We start from the raw sequence: 26,016 nt of genomic DNA on the forward strand, positions 1-26,016 counted from the left end.
GGAGTGAAGGTGAAAAGTAGAACACTATGAAAAGGTATTTAGCAAGGACGGAGAGGAAAAGTTCCCGAAGCATCTTCATGCAAAACATATCCCGTTGCTCTGTCAGTTTGCAATGCCCAATTTTTTAATTTTTCTTATTTTAAAACATAGTGTTGTTTGCTTAGGAGAACAGAGGGAAAAATAGCTTATTCATCTTCCCTTATCAGCTTCTGTTTTCCTCCTTTATTCCCACACATAAGCCTTTACCCTCAAGTTTCCTTTTAAATCCAATTTCAATGCTATTTGCACATGCATTTTTCTGCTTTTACCATCTGCCTAGACTTGTGAGCAGTTCTAGATAAAGCAGCAGTACCAGAGCAGCAAAACACTGAAAGATAAGCGGTTGCATAAAGCAGGACAGTGGGCTGCCAACTGTCCCACTGGAGAAAACACCACGCTATTCTAATAGAATTAAACTTACATGCCAGTCAGCGAAACACTGAATACCAACCTACAGCCTGGAATGTTAATTCCTCTCGGAAGGAAAACCAGGTGAAGTGAGTACTGTGCTATTATTTTGATATGCAGGGGCCACATTTGGAGATTGCAGTTGGCAAAGTGCAGTGTAAACAGAAGGCTGGAATCACAGCAAAAAGGCAATCTGAAACAGGTGAAGAGGATGTGGGAAGCCCCCTTCACTTACCTCACAGCTGGGAGCGCTAACTACAGAGACTTGGGCAGCTTCTTGTACCTTATACACAGTTTTCCCAAATAACAGCTCCTGTATCTTGTCCCCATCCCACCTGGAGACTGAGACTGCTACAAACCCTCCTACAGAACTACCTCACTTGAATTTAGCACGATCTTGTGTGCACATAGTCAGGGAATTTGCACACTCTCCAAAAGTAACATGAATAACATGTAAAGGTAAAGAAATGCATAAAAAGAAGTTTGAGATTTGCTGTGTCACTGTTGTGGCAGATTTGTTTTTCCAAGATCTCAGAGTTCCTTCTTTCTCCAGCCCACTGGCTAGAAATTGCTAAGAAATGTGAAAATATGACTTTAAAGCACAAGTAAATTTTATAGAAAAGGGAATACTAAATTATACAGTGAAGCCAGCTTGTTTAAATCTGTCAGAAACACACACTTGAAAAATCATATACTGAATCATTGACTTAATGCTAACCTCTAAATTTTAATTATTTGCAGTCAAGTGAGAAAGCAATTTTCTTTTTGCATCAGCATTGCTGCACTGAAGCCTTAAATATAAAACTTTATGCCACGTACTTAACTGAGGATGACTTAGCAATATTAAGCATTAGAAGGTATCTTCTAGATCAGTAAATTTACTAGCAGAAATCATATTATTCAGAAAGAGCTAAGCAGCACAGTAAAATGGACAAGCCTATGTAGCTGTAATAATTGTCAGTTTATACCTTTATCACTTCTGACTCCCCCTTCCTCCCCGCAAAAGGGCAGCAGAGGAGGAGCTGGCCTTGTTTTCGCCTAGCTCTCAGAAGCCTCTAACTGAGCAGACACTTGTAGCAAATGCTCAAAACCTAAGCAATATAAATAAGTTAAGGAATCGCATCTACACCATCATGTCAAATCAAAAAATCCACCCAAAACAGCAACAATATGCTCACCATTACACTGAAGAAGGGAAAACTTTTCAAATCAAACACTTCATTTCCTCCCGTACCATGAAACTAATACTTGAGTCAGCTGACACGCTGCATGCTGTCCTGCATAGCACTCCTATGTAGCTAGTGCTAGGTTAAAAGGGAAAAAAAAAAAAAAAGAAGGCACTGTGCAGAATGCCAAGTCTCTGGAGACCACTTACTCAACCTCTTGCTGCAGTATGTAAAACAGGCTGCAGACAATGAAGCAAATGCCACAGCAACTATTCTATATATGACCATGTTCTTGGCTGAATATGTGATTTATTAAATGTAATTTTTCATTGTTTAAGTTAATGCATTGTAGTTGCAGCAACCCCAGTGCCAGAAAGCAGGATATTTCAGGCGCTGCCTTCACAAAATTAGGTGATCTGCCTAGAGTGCTTTGCTTAGGTTTAAATTAAAAGACAGTCCCCAAACAGGACAAATACTAGAGTATCTTGAAAGTACTTTTCAATGTGGAAATCTTAGCACTTAATTAGGATTGCTTTTGTAATTCCAACATGAAAACCTTAAATCTCATGATCACCTGTGAGATTATTTAAACTATTGACCCAGATTTCCACTAACCCTTTGCTCTCATTCCAGCTACAGAAGGCAGCGTCTTTTTTTTTTTTAATTCATACTTACATTTTGCTCAAATCCTCCTCCACGCATTTTTATTCTATTCTACTTTTTCAAACATCCTATTTCTTTCCTCTGCTTTAACTTACATCCAGTTCCACCAAAAGCTGTGCTTTTTGGCTTTTCATCAGCTGGCTGAGGCAAGGGAAGGCTTACATAAAGGAGAGGTGTTATATTACTGGCACAGGAACGACTGTGCTAATAGATAAATTAAGCTTCTGAACTCACCCAGCATGAAAAGAACAGTCAATCTGACTGCTACAGTTATAGGACGCTCTCTAATAGTCTTGCTTACAGACCAACATTCAGAGGCAAATTAATGTAGTTCTGCATAATGAGGAATGAGAGCAGTGGAAAAAAAAAAAAAAAAGCAAAGCTCACTGTTTAGAAGTAAATATAAAAGTATTTAGACATACTGCATGTAACACTGCAATACAGTATTGCATACAAACATATGTATAGACACACGCATCCAAAAGTATGCAGAGGTAATGACAGAACTTCAAGATCTTTTTAACATGCTCTGCTTTTCAAGTGGAGCAGTCAGAGACCACAAGCTTCCAGCAATCAAATTGCGTTTGAACATGTTTGCATCCCTGTAAAAATGCAGAAAACGTTCCCAGAAGGTACTAGATCTGTAAATTTATTTCAGAAATCCTTTTATAAATTTAAAATAATCAATTTAATTAATTGTGAACCATGGAAACAAACTATAATTATGTGCACAATATGAGAGTCCACTAAGAACTGTTGCCTGTGTAGCAGTGGACACTGGCTTCTAATGCTCTGGGAGTTTTTAGGATGAAGCAGTCGAACATTAGGCCCTACCACTTTAATTCTTGCTGACCTTTATCTCCGCTAGCAGATTACTTCTGAAGGCTGCAAACAAGCACCACACAGTCACTGTCCAAAAGATTTAAAGCCTTTATTTTCCCCCGAATTTGATCAGAAATGTTCGAGCACCACTATTATTTCTTGTAGTCATTCTACAGAACTGAGGATAGCATACATAACAGAATTTTGCTCTTCCACTGGCTCCGCAGCCCAAGTAATGTCATCTAGTTATGGTTTGCACACTTCCATCCAAAAAATGCCGGGCAAATACATGTACATACATTGTTCTGCAGATTTGTAAACAAGGAATAGCCAAAAATTCCGGACAAAAAAGGAGAAAACATGGCAAGGGAAAAAAAAAAAAAAAAAAAAAAAAAAAAAAAAAAAAAAAGAGTTCATTTTGAATGAGCTTTCCAAATCTGATGTACCAGAACTTATCTGCAGAAACAGAAAAATTCCATCAGGTTACACAACTCATGAGGCAAAGGTTGTGGCATTGTTCCCCCCCCTTCTAGCTTAACCTAAATTAATACCTTCCTTCAGAAGCTTTGAACTGTGTACCCTGGTGTACCCTGGATTATTTACTAAACATGGCCTGTTACTTGAGGTCTGTAAGTTATGAGGGAAGTTCCTTGTTCCTTTTTAAGCTTTTTGAAGAGAAGCATTACGCTTCAGTATAACAACAAAAAAATGTTTTCTTTCTTTTTTTTCTTTCCCTTTTTTTTTTTTTTTTTTTTTTTTTAAAAAAGTTGTTTCAAAAGTATAAGCTAGAAATAAGTCCTCACTTCACTTTCCTGTTTTCATCACATTTCACAGACTCACTGGATTGTGTAGGTTTGAAAGTACCTGCGGAGTTCATCTGGTCCAAAACCCTGCTCATGCAGGGTCATCTGGAGCAGAATTCTGATGCTTCTTTCACAGAAAGAGTTGAAATGATCTAGAAATTAAGGTTAATCAATATATCCATAGTTTCAAATCATTCTTTTAACAGGTCATCAGGCTCTCCAGACCAAGATGTACTTTGATTGTAGTGCATCAGGACTGTTTTCTTGGCATGCAGCCTGTCACCAAGTGAAGGATTAGGTAGCTATTCCATATGAATCAGCTGTCTAGCCACGTGAACTGAATAAGACAAGACATGATTCATTGCAACCACACATCTATTTCTATATTTTGTAGGATAAAGAGAGCTAGATAGAAGTCTAGGTTTCATTTTCTAAAATTCTGATGCAGTACAGTGTATCTAGTTATAGGTATAAGTACCACAATTTTATTTTCTGTAGAAGTCTAAAAGAAGAGTCACAAGGTCATCTTACTTTTTATTGAACATCAATTTAAGAATCTGCAATAAGCACCTCAGACTGCTTCCAGGATGAGAGCAGACTGTAACTTGCCAATCAATGGTCAAGGGGGCAGAAGCACACAAGCTAACAAAAAACAACCATCTTCACTGCTTCCCGAACTCCTGAAATTTTCTTCAGTTTCCTGCAGTTACTGCCATAGTACGTAAGTTTTCTTGAGGTTACAAATTTTATTAAGCATACATGACAAATAACTTACTGTTTCCCTTGCTAACTGCATGGAGGAATTTCCAGTTAAAATTCCTGGATCTGCTATTCATCTATATGAGGAATGCTCCATTTATTTCCACTTTAAGCTGTGTCTGTAAATCTATTGCTCAAGAAACAATTCCCAGGTAAATTCAGCCATGTATTCCTTTTGTTTGTGCTTAATGTCCTGCATCAGCTTTTATCGATCTTCAGAACAACACACCTGTGTGGGGAAGCAGGACAGTCCTGTAAATACAGGCACCCAAAATAAGCTGAGTTCTATATAGTGTGGTGAGTAGTTTTGCAAAGTCTGAAACCAAAACAAGTGAAAAACAAGCAAAAAGCATTATCTTTATGTTCATAAATATCAAGATTAGATGATCAGGTCAATTTAGTGCTGTCTTGCAAAAGCAAGCTGATCGCTGGCCAGCCTTGTCACTGTTACCTGGACCTGGTTTTAAGGCTCAGCAGGGAATTTATTATTTGAAGTTGCATAGAAAATGGTAACTGTTATACTTAATCTTGTTGGAAAAGGTATCTAATTTCTAATCAAATCCAAGAATCTCTGCCAATAGTCTCAAAAGAGGTACTCAAGAGATAGAAAGGACTAAAGAAATCCACACCCCCAAGATCACCACTAAATATATAAATAAATCCACCAAAACAACATCCCTCCTGGAGGGCTCAATCCATGTAGAGCTCTAAGGAATAAAAGAATGCTCCAGTTTGCATTTTGCTATTTTCTTCCAATATAGTAAGATAGATGACAGAGAACGTATTTGAACAACACTGTTGGTCCCTTCAGTAGCAAGAATGCAAATCTTTATCTTTTTACTTGAATACACAATGATTTACACCAAAGATATTGGTACAATCAGAAAAAAAAAATACAATTATTAACTTCTCTATTGGGGCTGTGAGTAAGTGATTATTTCTGAATAATCTTCAACAGATGTACGATCTTGGAATGTCTGATTTCTTTTAGCAGACAAACAGACAATGTAAAAAAACATCCAACTTCAAGCAATATTTAAGCAACAGCTCTCCAACAAGAAGATAAAAATACTTCCTTGCAACTCTCTTAGTCCTGTCTTCTTTACTAAGACAGCATTAGGAAAGGTAAATCACGTATCTAGAATCAGGCTCAGGTTCCAGAGATTTTACTCTCCACTTTACACACCATGTTCTAAACTCAAACTGACTTAACATGAACGCGCTATCCCTAAATGTGGGTTACCAAACCAGCTGAACTGTTAAACAGGAGTTAAATAACTTAATTCTACAATGACTTCATTCTAGCCACTATAGATTCCTAATCTTAAAGTGAGCTACATTGAGATTCAAGTTCTTTCTTAAAGAAAGGATAATTTCTCTCTGAAAAAAAAAAAAAAAAAAAAATACTCTTGAATATTATTAATCGTTTGTTAAGAAACATGCTGACTTCGAAGCCAGAACAGATTTAGTATCCTTGTAAGCAGTGCTTACTGTTTAATCACACTACTTCAGCTCTAAGATGCTGAACTATTCTTATCTGTATGTATCCCAATGAAATGGGAGAAACTCTTAAAAGTTTTTCAACAGTCATGCAAAAGTGATTTTTTGCATAGGGCAAACTAAAGAAGGGACACCTGGAAATTCCCTGTTAGGTACACTGAAGTCTGCTTCTTCTTAAGATAAGAACTCATAATGGGCTCCAATTATGGATTTATGGAAAATGGTGGTTTCCTACACTAAGGAAAATTAGTCTAGTAGATTTTATGATGAAACCCAAGTTCTTATTCCATAACTGACCTCTCTACCATTCTCACAGCCATGGCTGTGTGTCTGAAACAGCGTACCATCTTCTCTCCTCACATGGATATACAAACTTCTTTCTGTCCCAGATTTCTCAGAGAAGATGCTGGCAAAAGAATCCCCTTGCCCCCCTGTGCTCCCGTTATTGTTGGGAGCACACGTGAAATGAAGTAACTTTTAAATATAACTTCCATATAGACTTAGCTCCTGTGAAGAACTTTTCCAGTTCAATATATACTTATTCTGTATCAAGAAAACTGGTATAAACATTGGAATAATTAAAACTTTGTCAACTTCATTGAAAATTACTATTATTCTCAGGGTAGCAGCTTCAGTAACCTGACAAAGCAGATACACATTACCATGAATGTTACTGGACTGCAAAAGTGATAAGGAGAAAGGAATTGATTTATTGCAACTATTTTATTCTGTGATGATTACCTTGTCAAGACAAATTCACTTCAGTTTTCTGTATAGTACCCGAAGTTATAAAATACAGTTTAACAGTTTGTCAAATTCAGTACAACACAGATTAGATAAATTTTGTAAGCCAACAGATTTGGTTAATACAGAGCCAATGCAAATTCTCTTAAACCAATACAAATGAAATTAGTGTACAGAAACAATGACTGGTTGGATATAATAAAACCCTATGGCACTTTCTCACAGGGGAAAAAAAAAAAGTGATACCAGTTCTAGCTCAGTTTTAAATTTCAAAACATACATCTCATTAAAAATCCTTCTTAGCACCTTGACTAATTTTAAAATCCTTTCCTAAATAATGCTACATGTTCTAAAGACAGATAGTATACGCCTTTCCAGAAGGCCAACTACATGACCCAGAAGGAAGATTACATGCTCTGATGTTGTGAAGTGTTTATGAATTTCCTGGAAAAAGATTCCAGCAATCATCCTTGTCAGACACACAGAAATGTTTACTACTTAACCGTTTAGAATACAGCAGGAAGAAAAACAAACATTTTGCATGTCAGCATGTAAAACCAAAGAAAATTGAGAGTTAAGAAATTCAAACTAGGGGAGACATCAAGAAACAGCAATCCAGGTATAATTTGTCTAGGAAAGGACTTGGTCCCCTAAGCACTCCCATACGATAACAGCCATCAGAAGGGTGATCCTCCCTCACAGTTGAGAGCAAGCAAAGCCAATGCTCCAAACTGCAGCATGCCCACACCTTAAGATGTCCTCACACAGTTCAGCAGAATAACGATACACTGATTACTTTAATTAAAGCTCTAGCACCATCTTGGGGTAGACTTTCACATGTCACAGTACACATGTTCAGTGAGTGAAGTACACAGGAACTTCAATAACTAACCTGCTCACTCTATTGAGCAGTCAGTTAAAAGGCAATCAGGCCTGCTCAGACAGTACCCACCTTGCTAAACTTCAGGGTACCAGAGATCCTGTGTTCTGTCCTCTTACTAACAAGTTTCATTATTCAAATCCAAAGCAATTTACTGACTTTCAGAATTAAGAGGCTTAAAAAGTAAAAGCATCTCAGAAACTATACATGAACAAACTGACCTTCTCAGTTTCAGGTGTACCAGACAGAACAACAACAGAAAGTCATTTAATGACAGCAATTGCTGTTTTTACTCAATTTTTGAGGCAGTACTTTCATTATAAAAGTCCTTTGACAAAAATAAGGAATTTTACATAAATATTCCTCAGTCCTAAGCAGTTGTTTTTTCAACCCAGCATTCCATTAGAATGGATACCCTTACTCTGCCAGTTAATTACAAACCACCATTTTTAAATTACTTCTATATTTCAGAAGGATAAGAGAATAAGATTTCTAAGCAAAGTCAATAATTAATGGGCATTTTAGAATTTGAACAATTCTTCAGCACATCTCTTTGAAGTGTTCTTTATATTCCATTCAAGTGTTTTGGAAAAAAAAATAGAACTGGCAGTAAAAATAGCAACTGGTTTGCAAGTACCGCACAGAAGTACTTGTCTTGAAGGTTCTTCTCATCGTCCTTCTGTCTTCATTTTTGGGTAAGTTGCAACGTATTTGCATCTTTTCTGCTTCTAACTGCATCAAGAGTGTCTGCAGCACTTGAAAAATCAACACCTTGAGACATCAAAATGCTTGTCACACAAAAAATACTGTCCTCAAAATATGCATATGTAAACTGTTTACATTCTTATGTGTCCCAGAGAGTACTCGTCAAAACCAGGTCTTCTCTCACAAAAGTACTTAGTGCACAACATACTCAGCCATGGTGAGACATAAGTGATGCTAAGTGGTCAGCCTCCCTCGCTTGTTATACTGCATAACTTAGGAAATGGTTCAGGAAGAAACTTAGGCTTTTTGAAGTCAAATGCTTGTTTTCTGCACTATAAATTTAATAAAAAATTTATAACCAGAATCTTGGATTTCTGTCTCTAATGTTTTACAGCATTAGTTGTTACTGTCTCGTTTTTTTTTTAACGAGACACAGTACTGAATTTTAAAAGGAACACAACTAAGCTACCAAACAAAACGCTCCCTAAGAATGAAAATCCACAGAAATTTTCAGAACATTTATTTCAGCCTTTACACGAAAGACTGACAAAACAGCATTTACTCTTATCAAGGGAATTTTAATCTATTTTATGATTTCCTCTCCGTACCACACATCAGACAAGATCTTCTTGTAGCAATCACTCAACTTTCAGGCTTTTGATTACTGTTGAATGGGAGGAGGCAAATACTCGGCAATTTCTCAATGCATTATTAGTTTAAATAATATAGTATGAAGATCAAAAGCATGGTATTTGGATCTCTTGCATTGCTTATAAGAGTTAGAAAAGTTATTAGTAACCTTCAATATGCTTTCATTCTCTGCATGCTTTTGCACCCCTAGAAAAAAATCAAGTTTCAGAATCCTCATGTTTTCATTTGTCTTCTTTTTTTAAAACAAAACTTTGGGTGCATGTACATGTCTGTATACTTTCTCTACAGACACACACAGATCAAATCTAGGCATTTTCACTTAAATACAATAGTAATTAAATACACTTCAGTTTAAGTGCACTTAAACTTCTTTATATTGTTCTGAATAACAGAACTACCCCAAACTTGGTTGCTCTGCTCCAGTGCTAAGGTTGAAAGAAGAGGTTACACTGGAAGTGTTACATGTATGGGTGAGGATACTGATTTCTGTATCCACTTACTTTGGAAAGGGACCACAGAGAAAGAAAAAAAAAAAGTATTTTTCAGTACTCTTTCAGATTACAGTAAGACTCATAACTGAAATTAAAAGAAACAGGAAAACTAGCACGTATAGGGAGGAGTTCCTACCTAATTGCGAGGAGTAAGCCTAGTAGTCCAAGACCAAATTTTAGAAGCTGCTACTTAGTGTATTTATGAAGATGTAACAAACACACGCAACTTCTTCCTATTAGATACTTTTTCTTTTGCTTTGACAAAAAGGTAAACATTCTCAGACGATTCAGGAAACAGTTAAAATTTCAAGTGGTATTGGAAAGAGTTGTTTATTTGTATTTTAGCAGTTTATAAGAACACTTGTCACACACCACTTGGAGTATTTTTATCTTGCAATTAAGTCACGAACACTGCATAGAGCAGCCTGAATGGTATTACAATACTGTTTCAAAGTACAAGAACAACCAAGTACTCCTGTTGAATCAGCACACAAAAATACATACAGACACCAGCCAACATAGGAAGTGTGTTCAAGAAGCAGGAAGAAAAGATTCCCTAAAAGTTATTTTAAGGTATCTCTCATATCAAAGCAGGATCACCTCCCTCCCTCAACTCTAGAGTTTAGCAAATGCTTGTCTCTTCTACAATACACATTAAATTACCTACAAAAAAGCATTAAGCAACAATGTTCAAACCCTGACAGAGGTTTAAAGGTTCCACTCTATGTTTGAAAATGGGAGAAAAAAAGAACATAACCTACAGTTTTGTTAAAGACACCAAATGTGTAAGCTTAAGTATCTGGGCACGTAGCAGATGTCAAAATAGCCCTGATATAACAACAGGAGTCTACAGGTTACAGATTATAGTTTCCCATTGAACAATAAAATCTGACAATGTGGCAGGAGTCAGAGGAAGTTACTTGTTCAGAGTTTCAGATCATGCATCTTTTCATTCTTTTAAAAGCCTACTTGAAGGGCTTCCTCCCTTCTTACTCTGTTTTAGATTAAACAAACATTCAAGGGGAAGCAGAGCAGGGATTGGTAATAAATCAATCTCTTTCCTTTTTTCTTTTCAACTGTTTTTCTAAACATAAATTTAGCTCTGAGTGATGCTCCTTCATTGTCATTTATGTGATGATGCATCATTCCTAAAGCTAAAAATCAATCAATATTCCTGTAGTCTATGTATGAAACTACTGTTTTGCTGTTTATAAAACAAGTACACAAAGACAGTCATACCATCAGAAAGGCATTACCTCTTGCAATTATTTCTTCATACTTGCTTCATATTTACTTTTAGTTTTACAGTAGTCAGAGTGCTGACCTCAACACTCTGCAACTACAAGAGCACAGTAAATTCCCAACAAAATTACATTTTGCATCACTTTGCTCAGATTGTAAGTAAAGGGAAAAACGGAGTTCAGAAAACTCCCCAATTAGTCAGTTAACACTTTAGTAACTCTGCCCAAGTAGCTTCATAAAAATAAGCCAATATATGATAGGAATGCTGTTGAAGATGGTGGTGCAGGAAATAACCACATAAATCAATACGACATCCTCCACTATTCTTAGTTGCATACCTTCCTCTTTCTTGCTGGGGCAAGTCTCTATACAAATCTGACCGGGAAACTTCTCTAGGTTAACATTTCCTCCGCCCCAACCAGGTTAATCTCAGGATACTGATTCTCTTTCCCAATCCTGCTCTCCACACAACCACACAAATGCTTGTGCAATCACAGACGTGACCAGGAAGTTGTATGGAGCAATAACGCAACCAAGCTGCATAGACGGGGGCAGAGTTTCACCTCAGTGGTGACAGATAAAAGTATTTGTAGTTTTGTAACTAAAAGATAGAGACTTTCTGATTTCTGTTGTCTGAAAAATCTCTCTGAAGAGCTTTCATTGATCTATGCCACAGACTTTTTTTTAAAAACAATTCCTTCTACAGCCTCCCTTTCACCACTTTCCCATTGCTGCCTTCACCTCTCCTTACCTTCTCCAGTCAGCATGCTTCAACTCCACTTCCACTTAATGACGCAATGTAGAAAATTAATGTTTGGTACTTACACTGCATCTTATTTAGCAATTCTGGATTGCACATACACCATGCACAAAGCAAGATGACTTTCCGCCCAAATACTCTACTCCTTGCTGCTCAGAGTTCAACACAAAGTAAATCCAGAGTTTTAACAACTACCCTTATGCAAAGCTTTGTGGTAATTTCAGCACAAACTGGTGCATTGCAACTGTCCTCAACAATAATAGGTGAGGGCTTGCAGAAAGGAAGGCATGACACTACATGGTACAGAATCTTTTGTGAAATCCTACCGCCACATAAAGGTTTCATAATTTCCTAAAGAAAAACAAGAACACTTGAGAGAACTCTTGGGGATACTGTATTTTAAGAAGCCACAGACTAGATGATCAACCATCACAAGTTAAATATATCTAACTCAAAGAATGGCATAAAGTCTTAAGAATCCGTTAAAGAATCCCAACTTACTTCATCAGAAGCAGAGCGAAGACACTGGACAGCAGCCTGTTTTTTCATTTCCTCTAGTGTTAGATCGGAGCACTTTTTCTTACTCTTTCCCCATTTTTTGTAAGCTCCCTTTTCCCAGCCCAGGAAGATGTCATTCTCCTAAAAATCAAAATAAAGAAAATTACATTATTTAAGATATGTAAACAGACCACAAGGCTACAAACAACATAGTGTTCAAAAAGAAAAACAAACTCACCCTATCCACTAAAAACTGCTGTTTGACAAATTAAAACGTAGTTTGATTAAAACCAATGGCTACAGAAGACCCTAGTATTTACAAGACACTTACTACTTGGAAAAGTGCATGTACTCTCTCTGGACATGGAGGCTACTCACACTTTAATGCCGCTGTTTTCCAATTGCAAGGCAGCCAGAGAGCTACAGTCAATGGCTCTGTGTCCAGGTGGAGGCCAGTGATGAGTGGTGTCCCACAATGGTTCTTGGGACTGGTGCTGTTTAATATCTTTATGAATGACATAGCCAATGGGATCGAGTGCACCCTCAGCAAGTCTGCAGGTGACTCCAAGCTGAGTGGTGCAGTCGATAGACCAGAAGGAAGGGCTGCCATCCAGAGGGACCTGGACACAGGGAAATGGTTTTAAACTAAAAGAGGGGAGATTTTGATTAGATATTAGGATGAAATTCTTTACTATGAGAGTGGTGAGGCACTGGAACAGGTTGCCCAGAGAAGCTGTGGATGCCCCATGCCTGGAGGCGTTCAAGATCAGGTTGGATGGGGCTTTTGGCAGCCTGGACTGGTAGGAGGTGTCCCTACCTAAGGCAAGGGGGATGGAATGGGATGATCTTTAAGGTCCCTACCAATCCAAGTCTTTCTATGATTCTATGATAACCATAAGGATCATTTTAGGGCCAACTTACAGTTGAATGCATCACTGTAATTTACACAAAATGTGCTAGAGTTGCACTGATCTCTGAAATAAGGATGAAAAGCAAGATGTTCAGAGTTAGGATCAAACTTAAGTGAAATAAGCCAAAAGAAGAAATTGCAATGTTAGATCTGAAAGCCTTCAACTCAGTCTTGACTAAAGATAATAGTGTCTATCTTCCATTAAACCTAAACTAATTTTAAAGAAAATCAGGCACTTGTGGGTAGGGAGAATTTGCATTAAGAAAAATAAAGAAAAATGCTATTGTATCATATGTAATCATCTCAAGATACATAGCATCTGTTTTACATCACTTTTCAAAAGCCAAATCATACCAGCAGCAATCACAGTGCACTTCCAACCCTTCTGCCTGTCTCCCCTACTCTCTCTTCCACATTCAGGCAAACACTCATCTCGTTCCTGAAATATATTAGACTTGCTTATTCCTCGCTGTCCGTTCAGATCTATACATATGATTTCCCGTGTTCATCTGATCAAAGAAATACTTTGACTATCAGGAAAATCATCTTTATGCCTTTCAATGCATGCTGGTCAAAATCACCATCTTCAGAGGGATTCACAAAAACCCAATGCTTCTCAACATACCTCTCATCTGCTCCTAATGAAACCCAGCCTAAAGCCTACCCTCACTTAAAATATCACAAAACAGGTTCAATAGACTATGCACCTCTACACTTCAACTTAAAAATAAATAAATAAATGTTTTCCAGAATTGCATTGATATGTTTCTTCATCCACGATGAGGAGGTTAACTAACTCAACGTTCACATGGAAGCACGCACACTGGGGAGACCCAATTACCCCCACCAGATTCCAAAGCCTGTCCTGCTCATCCACATGCAGGCACAATTACTAAAAAAATCATATATCCACTTGCAAAAGGTTCTTTAAAATGAAAATCCAGGCATGCAAGCAAATGTGCATTAGGTGACTTCATTTATTCTGCTTTTAGGTGGAAAGGTGATTAAGACAATGTCTTACACTAGCATGCTTTGCTCTATCTATGCTGCAGCTTAGCTTTGTCCAAGCGCAGCCCCGCTGGTCTCAGCAAGAGCCTGATATGGGGCTTGGAGCATCTGCCCTGTGGGGAAAGGCTGAGAGACCTGGGTCTGGTCAGCCTGGAGAAAATAAGACAAAGAGGATCTTATTAATGTTTATAAGTACCCTAAGTGTGGGAGACAGAGGGATTTGGCCAACCTCTTTTCAGTGGTTTGTGGGGACAGGACAAGGGGCAATGGCCACAAGATGGAACAGAGGAAGATCCGCACCAACATGTGAAAGAACTTCTTCATGATGAGGGTTAAGGAAGCACTGGGACAGGCTGCCAAGGAAGGTTGTGAAGTCTCCTTCTCTGGAGATATTCAAGGCCCGTCTGGATGCCTACCTGGGCAGCCTGCTATAGGGAACCTGCTTTGGCAGGGGGATTGGACCCAATGACATCTTGAGGTCCCTCCCAACCCCTACAATTCTGTGAAGGGCCGTGTTACTCACCGCACGTGCTAGGGGTCTGTCAGCAGGGCTTAAGAATTGCCATAAAGCATTCGATTCAGTTCGCCACACAGGTAATTTTGAAAGGCACCTGACAAATCTCTATTACTTTTGGTATTTTGCAATTTTAAATATTTACTCTTAGCAATAAAAATATCCCTTTCTAATGGGGAGAGGGGGGCTGAGTGGAATTTTCTCTTAAGCATCCAGCCCTGAGCTGGACTTGCACCACCTCATCCTTCCTTTTGGAGCAAGCACTTCATTCAGGCACTCTGGGACCAACATGACCCATCCTGTAGGGTGCAGTGACTGCGGACAGCGCTCTGGCAGAATCTTCTTTCCTTTCTACCTCTCTAGGCAATGCACAGAAAACTTTGTTTCTGAACACAGGGTTCTCAGTGCTCCACATCAGCCTTTTAATTTTTATAGGAAAAAAAATACTGAAAACCTGAGGTTTTGACTTTTTTTTTCTGTCATTTTTCCCCCCTTTTTTTAAGCCTCACATTTTACAAAATTAGCAAAACACCATAAATTACAGTTTCAAATCCTCAGATAAGTTACACCATTTATCAGCAGATGCAGCCAGTATTTATCAAGTACCTTACACTTACTGCACAGAATTCAAATACCCATAAAACACTACCAAACAGTGAAGGAAATAAATTCCTTACATGTCGTTCTTGTCTTATAATGCCCTGGAACCTCTCCGAAATAATTTAAAAGGAAGGAGGAGGAAAAGTAAAAAGAACTAGAAAACATCACGTACTCTTACAGTGACGTTTTAGAACTTGAGCTGCCACGCAAAGTAAGTGCTATTCTGCTGTCATGCTGACCAAACTGATAAAAAAGCAATCCAAAAGTTTCAAATATTTTAAATTAACCTTTTCCATTTTTTTTTCAAGTTTCCATTGCGAGAAGCCCATTAGTAGGTTTACTCTTTAGACTGGGAAATGTTAACTCTGTGACAAACGGTAAAGAAAGCAGCTCAACAAAACATGCTGTATGCACGAAGCAGAATAAACGAGTTACTTCACGTGGAAAGAATCACTAGGGACTTCTGTTCTCTTCAGCAGCTGGATGCCTTCAGTTACCTTTGCTTCCTAACAGAGCTAGAGGTCTCATTATAAGGCTCATTTTAGTGCAAGAACTTTACAGTAACTTTGCATTTTCACAATTCTGTTCAGTGGTTTCTGAACATTTCATAAAAGCAACTCCACTCCGATCTGATGGGTTCAAAAAGTGTGTGCACACAAAAGAAAAAACAAAACAAAACAAAAAAACTACAACCAAACAGAAGTCTGGCTTATAAAATCCTAACATTTAAAACAAACTGCCCAATATTGCTAAGTTGCCCAATATTAAATATATATCAACAGAAGTAGAAAGCCATCTGGATATTGGAAAAATATCAAAACTGCTATTTAATTATCCATTCTTTAGAGTCCTACTTTACCTACCACATAACTAGGTGAGTTCACAGTAGAGATTTTTAATTTGCAAAGACATAATATGTGCAAAATCTTACTTTGAGAATAATTTAAGAATCATAAAGATGGCTAAAGGAGTTCTAGTGAAGTACCTGTACTCTTTCTGCTAATGCTGCCTCAAGAAATCTGGTGCTTAACTCAATACTAAATTAATATACAGATGCAAATTTTAGAAATAGCTTTCTAAATTGTTTCTCCTGCTCAACTATGCAACTGCAGCGGTTCCCCCACTTCTCTCCATACTCACCAAAAATTTGGGGAAGCAAAAGAAAAGCAACTTCAGCAGTGATTCTACTTGGTCTCATTTGGTTTGAAGACAGTAGAGAAATACTACTACCAGTAAGAGAACAAAGGTGACACCTTGTGATTAGTCTGAATGAAAATTGTTTTGAAAGTCATGGTCTGCATAACAGGGAAAAACAGTGTTAAAACTTATATCAAGAATCCTGCTGAAACTACCCATAAAAGCTGGAGTCAAGATCAGGGATGCAGAAACACTGGGACCTTGAGTTTATACTCAGGTAAGCAAACAAGCTTCAATTTTGCCTTATCAGCAGAACACACAAGCAAGTAAGCTGATTGACATACTCCCAAAATGGGGAAATCAAATCAGCAGAAAACCACATTTAAGAAATCAGAATTTTCTTCTTAAAGGAAGTTCAGAGAACCCAGTTCCCTAAGATTCTCTCTGCATATACTACAGATTAAATTAGACACACTGTAAGATGATGATCAAATGCAAACTTTTTCTGCTTTTTACATAATGAATTGAATAACTGCAATTACCTACTTGGTCAACATTCCTATTTTGAATTATGAATAAAGAGATCTTAAGGCTATAAACATAATTGTCTTAGAGGACAGAAGAATGTACCGAGTTAAAACATGCTGACACAGGGAACTCTCAAACACTCCTCTTTTTGCAGCATTTTAATTTCAGTACCAACCACTTGTGATTTGAGCATATTATGGGTTTAGCATTTTTTTTTGCTCTCCTAAATGTCACTGCTGGCCAGTCAAACCGCATTGCTTCAACCGGCAAGCTCAGGTAATAAGTTCATACAAAAAATAAGAAGGATTCAATCCCTTGTGGCTCTCTGGCTAATGGGCATGGCGTGGTTCACGGCTTCAAAAGCCATGTAAGTATGGTGCACAGGGACATGGTTCAGTGGTAGAGCTGGCAGCGCTGGGGTAACGGTTCGATGTGATGATCTTAGAGGTCTTTTCCAACCTAAAAGATTCTATGATTCTATAATTTCTCATATATGAAATAAATATAGAGTCTCTCCCTTTAAGATTCCAACTCAAAGAATATCAAAGTCGCTTATCTAATTTTTAATGTGAAAAAAAATGCCCATGACGTTTAAGGTAGGCAGAGTCCTGCAAGACTACATAAAACACCTATGAACAATTTTCCCTTCTTGTAACTCTCAGAAAACAGATTAAGAGACAACTAAAGGAAAATAAATAACCACACAGTTTTAATGAGTGACAAACATTTGCCGAAGATTCAATAGGACAGCTGACAGATATTTCTGCCATAAATAGTTTGGAGTTGTATGCCTGCTGAATGAATGAAGGGCCAGTTCCTATCAAGTGCCATATAGAACAATTAAGGTTTGTCTGCTTGTTCCAAAGCAGGGCATTAGCCTCTACCAAGCTGCAGGAGAAACCTCTCTTACAAAACTTGAAACGTCCAAATGCAAACAAAATACATTACCAATTTACTGGAGAGGCCAAAGGGAAAAAAATTACAGTAGATGCTCATATGGAGAATGATGAATGCATGAGCCTTGCTTCCTTAGAAAGAAACCCAAAAGCAGGAAAAGACAGAGCACCCAAAACAACTGCAACATTGAGGTCATGAACTGTATATGGCATTACAAACCCCAAATTTGCAAATCTTTACTCTGCCTATGAGATGGAATAGCCTAAACTCAAGGCAGCAGTGTTCTCCAAAGGCACTCATGTTTCTTCTCTGCAAACACACCCAAAATAATTTGATTATTAACATGTTGTCCATAAAAACTTCTCTGCTTAAGTCTATCAACAGTTTATTTTAAGGCAGTGTCAGCTATCAAGACTTGTAAGGGAAGAATAAACATAAAAAAGCCCAGGCTATGCAATCTGACCTAATGAAAATCTAGGGGGTACAGCATCCTGGCTTCTTCTGGCAGCAAAGTTAAGTTAATTTCACAGTTAATAATCAAATACAATATTCAGATATTTGGGTATGAACTACTGTGCACTGCAAGAAAGCTTTTCCAAAAATTTCATCAAAAAACTCTAAGTCAACTCCGAGATGTTGGGATAGGCAAAGGAATGGAAGAAAATAGCCACGAATTATATAAAAAATAGATTAGGTCCTTACTACCTGTAGGAGGATCTCATAGCGCAGAGTAAAGGGAAAACTGCATCTTTAAAATTATTCAAGAAGCAGACTGCATGAACAGCTTAAGTGATCTTTCCTGGAAAAAAAATAAAATACTTCCCCTAAACATAGTGAGGACAAAACTTTCAGAATTTGCTTAGATATCTATCTATTCATCATGGCTTTTGTGACAAGCTTAAGAGAACTGCATCTCATTACAATGAAAGTTAAAGGTCTAATGGATGAGGACTGGCTCTGACATTCCCGACTGAGCCTTGCCTCAGACTGCGACAAAGATAATGAGTTAATGCATATGCTAGAATTCAGAAGACATACATGAAAACAGGGGCACCAGCTCAGCTTACATTCTCCAAAAGACACTCAGCAAGAGCAGCACAAGCCTTCTCCGTGTCGGAAGCCATGCTGGCCAAAGAATGGAGGAGACCAAAAAGCATTCTTTATTGTTAGATCATTATTCCAAATCTAATTCTTACCAGTGGAAGAATTCACCTTGGACTTTTTGTGAAGAAGCAGAGAACCATGTGATAAGCTCTGGGTATAGCAAAGTACCTGCAAAGCCACTGCAGTCACCTCGTTCCCAGCTGCTCCAAGCGGAGCACGACAATCCTACGTGGCTGAATTGTAAGAGAAGCACTGACAGTACATGAGACCACAGCATGCGCTGCTATGACTTCAAGGTCCTCAAGGCATTCAGAACCGATGAGTCCACAATTTGCAGGCAGGGAAGAACTGGACATATCAAAGCCAATCAAACTGGGTATAAAATACTGTAAATTGAGTGTGTGTCAATTACAAACTCTTGCTTATAATCCTACAAACTTGAAAGAGCAGTCTACGTGTTGTTCACTCTCGGCTGAAACCAAGCAAAAGAAATTTGATCACACCCACTCCCAAGAGCTAGAGAACATGCAAATGCTGCATCTGTTGAAATCCTGTTTGAAGAGCAGGCTGCCTTGAGTTTTCCAATTAAAGTAAACGTAGAAAAGAAAACGTAGTAACGCTATAGCCAGGGCTACTAAGAAATCACGTTACTTACATGCCTTACCTACATGGCAGATAAAGACAGAAATTCAACAGAAACTGCTGCTACATGGTCCAGATGTCTGACAGGGACATGTTATGACTTGGGAAGTTATTTATCATTTATTTATTTAGCATGTTATCATTGCTCTCTTGAACTTAGGAATTAAATTGTGTGGCAAGCATCATAGACTACTGTAATCATCTGATTTCACAGAATTTAGGTAGTGCACACCTGTGCTTGGAGACATGGTGAGTGGACTGCCATACGCTGATCTGCAGTATGAAGAGCACTAACGAGGTATCTCAGCCAGCCCCACAGTCAGAACCAGGACACTTATATCAGTGCAGAGATGGCTGCGCATAAATCCTGACCCGCAGGAAGAATAACTAGCCTGGCAGTTAATTTTGTACCTCTGCTCTACCTTCTGTAAGCCTTTGTAAGAACAGATCAGCAGTGGTAACAACACAGAAGTGATTCCATTATTCTTAGGTGACTGAGTGAGAGATACAGGATAAGTAAGCATTAGATGCTATTTAGAAAGTCACAAAAAGGTAACATGGTACATGTTTCCAAGATTGCTTTGATTACTCAGAAGAGAAGCTGATGATATCATTAACTAGATGACAGATGCACTTACTCCAGCAGGCTAGCACACCCAAGAGGCACCAAAGAGCCCAGGTAACTCTGATGTCCTGAAATGATGTTTCGCACCATGGAACAGACATGCTTGCAAAGGCATCAGTACTTAAACTTGATTGCACACACGAGTACAAAGACAGGAGACTGTATGAATAAAAAATATCTGGTAACCACACTTGCTGAGAACAAATGCTTTCCAGTAGCTCCCACCGCCTTTTGCACTAAGGTATCAGCTGAAGCAGACCACCCTGACACCTTGTCTGCACAAGACACTGACCTGAGGAGCCTGCTGGTGAGCTCCAGTCCCTGCCATCACAATTCCTGCCCTTAAAACAGTAAGAACACAAATGCACCATCCACGGTGCACCAGCTCTAGCCCTTGTCTAGCAGTCACCAAGACAGAAATATGGGACAGAGCAATCATGTCTGAATTAACAGGACAAGTGTCAAGTAATGGGAGGGGGGGGCTGAGTCCCTTAGAGGCACTGCACCCGTAAGAACCTGAGCTGCAGTGCTCAAACTGCCAGCAGCTTCTCACCAAGTTCTGTACATACAAAGGACTTATTTTCAAAAGATTAAGTAAGACTGACACTTTGATAGTCCTCAGCTAGTCTCCCTTGAACAAAATGCACAGCTAAGTTTTCCTCTACAAACTCTTAAAATTACTTATGTGATAGTTTATAAAAGTTAAATGATTTCCTATTAATAAATAAGCCATACTGGCATATTAACTTGAGGACTGTTTGCCATACCCGATGGATTTGCTCTTTCTTCACTTTCTATGTTTATGTATGAGAAAAAGCTTTATTTCCAATCTTGCAAACACACACACGGGATTACTCTAAGGACCTCAAATTTATAAATTGCTGGTGAACTCTGAAACTTAGTAACACTTACACATAACAGTCACAGGCGCTGCCCTACGGTAACGGAACTGTACTCTGCATATTTTAATTCATTAACAAATCATTTCTCAATGACCCAGTTGTTTCTTAGGGATGACAAAAGAGCAATTGCAATCCTCATTGTCGTGTTCTGCTAGAAAGGCACACTAGCCAGTTAATGTTTAATACGGACTTAGGTTAGTAGAGAGGACCAAACCCTCCTTTCCCCTTACACCTTTACGTTGCAGATGTGATTGTCACTTCAAAACAAAACAACCACAGCAAAACACAACCTCTATCTCCCTAAAATAAATCCTTAACCCCTAAATGGCCATTACTCTGACACGAATCCACTCCTCGGGTCCCTCTGCTGGGTTCCCATGGGATGGCTGGCAGAGCAATGCCACACGTTGGGCTGGATCCTATAACCCGGGCTGGTGGCCCAGTGCTGCCAGCAAGAAGTGTCTCTTGTCACCAGCACATCACCAAGTGCAGGGCGGCTGGCGGCAGCATCCCCAGCCCATTGCACAAAGCTAGGCCAAAAGCAGCTGTGGAGATCCAGCCACAGGGCACGGAGCTAAAGTTTATCATGTGTGGGCTGAGGCCTCTTTTCCACCACCCTGTTCTTCCCTTTATATAAAGGAGGAAATTGCATTTTGGGGCTCTGAGTATATGCTAATGATGAAAAGTAAGACTAGAAGCTATGATCAGATCCAGCAGAAGTGTAGCTGTTACTCTGAAGACTGTTTCTATCCCCATATGTAAAAGATCACCTGAACAAAACTATTTCAAATGAGTCTGTAAATAATAAATCTTCAAGAAAGGCCTCCTGCCATCTCCCCCAAACTTCAAAATCAAGAGGTAATCTCATGGCAGTCACAGAAGAGCACGGTTTGCAGTACAACAGCTACTTAATTCCAAGATTTCTGAAAGCGTTATCTTTCTAAAAAAAATTCTCTAGGATTTTTACTTTTGAGGGTCAGAAAAAAGGTCAATTTCAAAAAAAAAAGTGAAAAGAAGGAGATAAAAAAAAAAACAGACAGCACTTGATATGGAAAGGATGCATAACAAATGCATTTAGGCCTTCCTGCTGCATGACCAGAGGCTTACAAACAAAGCCTTTATCTCGCAGTGTCTAGCTGTTGGGGGTTAGTTTGCTTCTGTGTTGGGGTGTTGGTTTGTTTGTTTTGTTTCCTTCCAAAGGAAGAACTGTCCGCAGGCAAAAAAAAAAAAAGATGAACCTGTTATATTCTGAAAGAGCTGTGCTGACAACTAGGATATAAAAGATAGCAGAGAACACTGACTCTAATACAGAGCAAATGAAGACCAGTGAAATACAATTTCACACAATATATTTTAGGGCAATGCTTAGTGCTGCACAAACTATGCTATCTTAGTGCAGTATTTCTGTATCACAAACTGGTTTGAGAGCACATGTATCTATAAATATACTTTTAATTAGCATTTAAACTACAGTCAGAAATCTTAAAGCACCTAGTTAGTTGAATATCAGGAAACATTAAGATCAAGGCATTCTGGTTTGAGACAGTCTAATTTGCAGTCAAAAGGGTGCCTCTGAATTTTCAGCTATCCCCCAGCATCATTTCTTGGGTCCCCCAAACTTAAAGATTCCTCAGTAATTCCATGGGGTTTTAACTTTTATTTATCATTTATTTCTAAACAAACAAAAATAAAATACAAATGGTAAAGCTTATACACTTAAAATAAACATTCTGCATTTAAGTTTCCATCATAGTCTATTGCTTAAATCCATACCAATTTTTCTAAGGTTTTCCTTTACAGACCAAAAGCACTAAGAATTAAGGACTGCTTAAGATCTTTCAAATCTCAAGTTTTTGGATTTCTAAAGGCAGCAAGTGTTCACAGATACAACTGGCTTGAATAAAAATTATGTTATAAATATCAATGATAATCAAGTTAACTTCAGTATTTATTTTTCTTTATAACATTTACAGTGCGTATGTTTAGAAGGTGTTACAGAAATACTTGATAGCTATGTCTAATACACGCATAACTGCAGCATGCAATGTCTAACAGCTCTGGGGGCACTGTGCAATTCAGCATGAATGAGATCCCCTCCTTAAAGGCTCTCTAGGATTTGGGAATACAGCTGGGCAAAACATACCTTCTTATCCATTTTCCCAATATTTTTAGATTCAAGCCAGTGAGTCAGAACAAAAAATGCAAACATTCCAGCAAAACTTGGTTGCAGCGTATTAGGGTTTCACTTTCATCTACCATTTCTGTACAGAAAACACTATGTCTTCTACACACAAGCCTTGAAAAAAGGCAATATTAAGTCTCTAAGAACTCACTGCTTACTTATCTAGCATTCAGCAATATTAAACCTGCTAAAATGTAACTACACCCAACAGAAACCACTCTAATTGGGCAAGCCATGGAATGAACAGTGAAAACAAAACAAAAAATAAGAAAAAGCAACCAACCAACCAAAAAAACACACATCCCAAACCCTTAACCACATTGTATCTTCTATCCATATATCAAACTACCTCATTGTACAGAACTGGGTAATATTGGAGGAAAAGTGATCAAGTGATAAGAGGCATAGAAGTCAGCAGCATAATCAAGAATGGGAACCACGTATCATGTATTACTAACAAAACAGAAGGGAACATCTTGCTTATTCTCAACACTAAACCCTGAAGAGCTAGTCAATTAAGACTCCCATATCCTCCTGAAATAGTTATTTTGTCACTGTAAACAGAAGCAACTGCTAACACAGTAACATTGACATCTTAAATAGCTGGGTTCACACAGTAAGGTTGTGGATGCTTTTTGCTTCATTTTTTAATTTTAAATCTTTCTGTACTTACCTGATGAAAACTCAGTCCACGACTTCATGCATCAATTTTCCCTGCTGCAGTTGATGACACCAAAACACCATAAAAAAAGCAAGGAAGGAGGCTTCCTAAAGCAATTAAAACAGTGCTAATGATGTCATCAACATCCTGAGGAGGAAAGATCTTAATGACTATCTAAACTACAGTTTACAACATCTCTAATGAAGATGATTATACACTATCGTTAAGATTAGTATTTCCTAAATAGTTTGTCCCCTGCGGCACTCTCCTACCCCAAGCATCAGAATGGATTCCAGTATTATTTGTTATTCTGTGCAGTGCTTAGAGATTCCCTTTAACCTGTTCAAAATAGACATCACTGCTGTGTTTTTGGAAAGAAATGATGGCTAATCATGCCCCCACAGAAAGAAAAGAAAAATAATTTAAATAAATCCACTATTGAGGATATTTCTTCCCCTGGAAATTGTCTTATTTCTCAAGAATCAAAAGAATTGCATGGGGGAAAAATTCCTGAGATGCCAAGAACCAATTCTTCCCCTGGAATTAATCAGAAGCTCAGCATCTCTCAATATTTTACTCGTAAAATATTTCTCTCCTTTAGATATTTAATTGCTGCACTTTTCCCTGATGCCTACCTGTAAACAGTGCTGGTATTTGCTCTTCCTCTGTCTGTCTTAATATTGTACCTATCATCAAAATTGAACTGAAACTGCTTCAATGCAAACTTGTTTTTCAGAACTAGACTCTTGTTTCTGAATGACTTAACTAAACCAAAATTCTTTTTAAAATGCAAGGTCATAATAAAAAAAAAATACAGAGGAGCATGTTTTAAATTTCCTCAGTTCTTCCTATATATTTTCAGTTTTCAAAGACTTAAGCTGTTCAAAAAAAGAAATTAGATAGCACGTTTGGTAACATATGCATCCAATCACTTTTACAGAGTGCCATCACAAAACCAAATTGATACAATTGATACTAGACCTCAAACCTTCGAGAATGGTTATTGAAATAACGTGAACAAATATGATAAGTGTGTTATAAGCAAGGATCAAATTGGAGGAGGTAGAAAAACTTTCAAGCTTAATATCTAAATGCCATTCAAAAGACATTCTCTATGTGTCTTACAGCACCAGTGCAGCAACACACATTTGGGCTATGCTGTCAGCATGTGCTACTCTTCTCTTTGGCTCGTTAAGTTCAGATAATCAACTTGGAAAAAGAACAGGAACATTCCTTAAAGCTCTGCTATCACTACACAAAGCACCCAGCTAAGACGTTGAGATGAGAAATAAAATGAATGAGGTTTTCGTAATGCAGTTATTCGGCTTCTTGCAAGGCGTGATAAAAAGAAATTTAAAATGACTGAAGTGCCAAAATTAGTTTATCACAGTAGTGATTTACAGTTATGACTATGCTCCAAAATGGACTGAGAAGTCTAGCCACAGGGTTATTTTTAAACCTTCTAAAATTCTGGTGGGTTTCACTTGATTCGTTTTTCTCTCCTCCCCCTAAGCCCTCCTTTTTAATGGGTTGTAGAACTTTATTCTCTCCACTTTCCAAAAAGCAGCCATTCACATCTGACCAAGACCTAAATAAGTTCACTGTTTAGAGATCTTCTGAATAGTGCTTCCAGCATTTTTGTTTTTTGTTTTATCTTCATTATTATTATAAATCATGAGGTTGTTCCTGGTGGCTTCCACTGTCGTCAGATGACCTTTCGCACATAAATTACTTTTGCACATGAAGTTTTCTGTTTTGCACAACAGAAACATGGAGGGCTTTCATGCACAGTAACAGTTGCTAAGAGTTCAGAAACTAGCAGTACATGACTTTTTTTCCTCGTTTCAGCTATTTTCACATCTGTTCCACAATATCCTGCATTGCTCTTACTCAATTTTTAAAAAGGTAGACAAAAAAAAAATCTGAAGGACTTAGGTTGCAATATTCAAAGTATCACCAAAACAACAGCAAGAAAAAAGAACTAATAATGAAGCCACCAAATAAGTGGTATACACTTTCCTTCCTTCCCCCTTTCATATTAATTGCAACCATGTTATAAAGAAGTCCAGGCAGCACCCTCACTCCTTGAAAATGCTGGAACTTCAAGTTCTCCATCCAAAAAAAAAAAAAATCCTCTATTAACAGTATTTTAATATAGATTCATGATACAGAGAA

General features: G+C 38.0%; 1 protein-coding gene across 7 annotated transcripts in view; it reads right to left on the reverse strand.

Moving 5' to 3' along the window:
• Positions 1-26,016, reverse strand: part of KIAA0232 — a 67,738-nt gene that overhangs the window by 23,497 nt on the left and 18,225 nt on the right. For 3 of the 7 annotated variants that reach the window (XM_084517085.1, XM_084517079.1, XM_084517080.1), the window contains exon 3: positions 12,135-12,272. Coding sequence is in view for 6 of the 7 variants with exons in the window: in XM_084517079.1 (XP_084373205.1) it covers positions 12,135-12,272 (138 nt within the window). In the remaining variant the exon portion in view is untranslated. Of the gene's footprint in view, positions 1-4,676; positions 4,890-12,134; positions 12,273-12,509; positions 12,676-23,853; positions 23,970-26,016 lie in introns of those variants that run through there. The other 4 variants (XM_084517084.1, XM_084517081.1, XM_084517082.1 and 1 more) reach the window with 4 other exon arrangements.

This window comes from Aythya ferina (assembly GCF_964211825.1).
Source record: "Aythya ferina genome assembly, chromosome: 4".
NCBI lineage: Eukaryota > Metazoa > Chordata > Aves > Anseriformes > Anatidae > Aythya > Aythya ferina.